Source organism: Salminus brasiliensis, chromosome 13, assembly GCF_030463535.1.
Source record: "Salminus brasiliensis chromosome 13, fSalBra1.hap2, whole genome shotgun sequence".
In the NCBI taxonomy this organism is placed as follows: domain Eukaryota; kingdom Metazoa; phylum Chordata; class Actinopteri; order Characiformes; family Bryconidae; genus Salminus; species Salminus brasiliensis.
Window position 1 is genome coordinate 5030165 of NC_132890.1, and position 2017 is coordinate 5032181.

At 46.7% G+C, this 2017-nt stretch overlaps 1 protein-coding gene across 1 annotated transcript in view; it reads right to left on the reverse strand.

The window, feature by feature from the left end:
- Positions 1-1454, reverse strand: part of sema3ab (sema domain, immunoglobulin domain (Ig), short basic domain, secreted, (semaphorin) 3Ab) — a 44011-nt gene extending 42557 nt beyond the window's left edge. The window contains exon 1 of the mRNA XM_072694495.1: positions 848-1454. Coding sequence (XP_072550596.1) covers positions 848-962 — 115 coding nt within the window. The 5' untranslated portion in view covers positions 963-1454. The remainder of the gene's footprint in view (positions 1-847) is intronic.
- Between the last annotated feature and the right edge of the window lie 563 nt (positions 1455-2017).

Below are 2017 nucleotides of genomic sequence, written 5' to 3' on the forward strand. Positions count from 1 at the left end.
CATAAGATCCATTATAATCACTAATAACAAGCCTTATGTGCTCTTCCCTGGACTGTCGTAGGATTTTAATTTTACAGTAAAATCACATAGAATGGAAACAGAACCTACAGTAAATCACACCACTAATCGATTCACACATTTAGAGCAAATTATATTTAATATAAAATAAAAATATTTATCTCATTCCTATAACTTAATAATGGTCATTCTGTGTTGCTTTAAAAGCAGATACAGAAAAAATCTAATTTATCTAAGATGTAAGATGGTAAAATTTCACCATATTAGGTATTTTAACACACACTGCACTTCTGAAAATGAAGCCACTTCAAAGCAACCTTAAAGAACCATGTTTGTAAATGTTAAAGAACCTTTTGCTTCTTCATGAAAAGTGGTTCTTCTGTGGCTTTGTACAAAGAAGAACCACTTTTTGTAAAGAACTATGTTGGTAACAGAGAGATGTGTAAGTGTACAGAAGCTTTTACATCAAGTGCAAGTTCTTTAGGACTTCTTTAGGACCTCTAAAATGTTCTTCACAAAGAGAGAGAACCTCAGTTTTCTCCAAACTGGTGGAAGAAGGAAAAACCCGTCCTGAACTTTAAGGAACATTAATATAATCAGACTATTTCTGAGCACTTCTATGGAACATCCACACCATGTCTCAAGGCGTAAAGTGGTCTAAAATGTGGAGTTACGAGATCTTGCTCTGACAGTGAGGATATATCACACATGACAAGTCAAACTGAAGCCTGAACCCCTGGAGAAAAGCAGGTCCCTCTACTTTAACCCCCTCAGCAGATCTAAGGACTAAGAGCAGCAGCAGCAGCACTGGTCAAGTAAGATCACCCACCTTTATAGGAGAGCTTGAGCCTGGGCACGTTGTTCTTGGCCTGCCGAGCGTCCACTCCTCCCTGGGGCGAGCTGAGCCCAAACAGCAGCACAACCAACCCCCACAGGTAGTCCATGGTGACCCCCTGGCACTGCGCTGTCCAGTCCCCAGGCCTCCAGTAGAGCACGGCTACAAACAGCACGAGAGTCCAGATGAGAGCGGCAGCACCTGAGGGTGGAGCAGGTGTGGACGCGTGTATGTGAGTGTGTGTATATGGTCAGTCAGTGTGTGTGTGGCACATGGCAATCACATCCCTCTTGGTGGGGGTGAAGCAGTCGGCACACACACTCACACACAGGCACTGAAACTGACCATCGGCGAACAGCCCAGCAGTACCTCGACACACTTGCTTTCTCTTCTTGTGAAGGTGTGTGTGTGTGTGTATGTATGTGCATGTGCATGTGTGTGTATGTGTGTGTGTGTGTGTTCTTTCCGAGCCCTGAGGGTGTTTATCTACTCAGCCCCCTTCCCTTTCTCTCCCCTCTCTCCTTCTCAACTGTCTAAAGTAGGAGCTCGACTGAAAGCGCACTGAGACTAAACTGAACTCCACCACTCTCTCTCTCTCTCCCTCACACACTCTGCCCCGCAGAAGCTCAGCGCACGCACAGACGAAGGGAGAGTGGAGCCAGCTGAGAGAGCGCGGGCGAGCGAGGGAAAGAGAGAGAGAGAGGAGGGGGGGGGGGGTTGGGCTTTGAGGAGAGGATCCTGTAGGTAGTTTTCTTTTTTCCGCCTGACACAACAACCCCCCACTCCACACACACACACACACACACACACACACACACACACACATAGTATCTAGCACTTGGATCACTCTCTTTCTCTTCCATTTGCACAAGTTGGTGTAAAACTCTCTGACTTTACTGCCTCACTCCCAGATTCCCTCTTGACTCTTACACAGAAATGACGGTGACACAGCGTCACACATGTAGGACGGTACAACTAGTATAACAGCCTTTTCACACCAAGTCCGATCGCCACGGACGAAGAAAACACACGGCAATGTCTTTCACAGCCGTCTGAGTGGCTCAGTACTCTAATGCACTGCCACTCTGGCCCAGGGGCCGTGAGTTCAAATCCCAAGCCATTCTGCTTTGCCATCAGCAGCCGGAGTCTGAGAGAGCACAATTG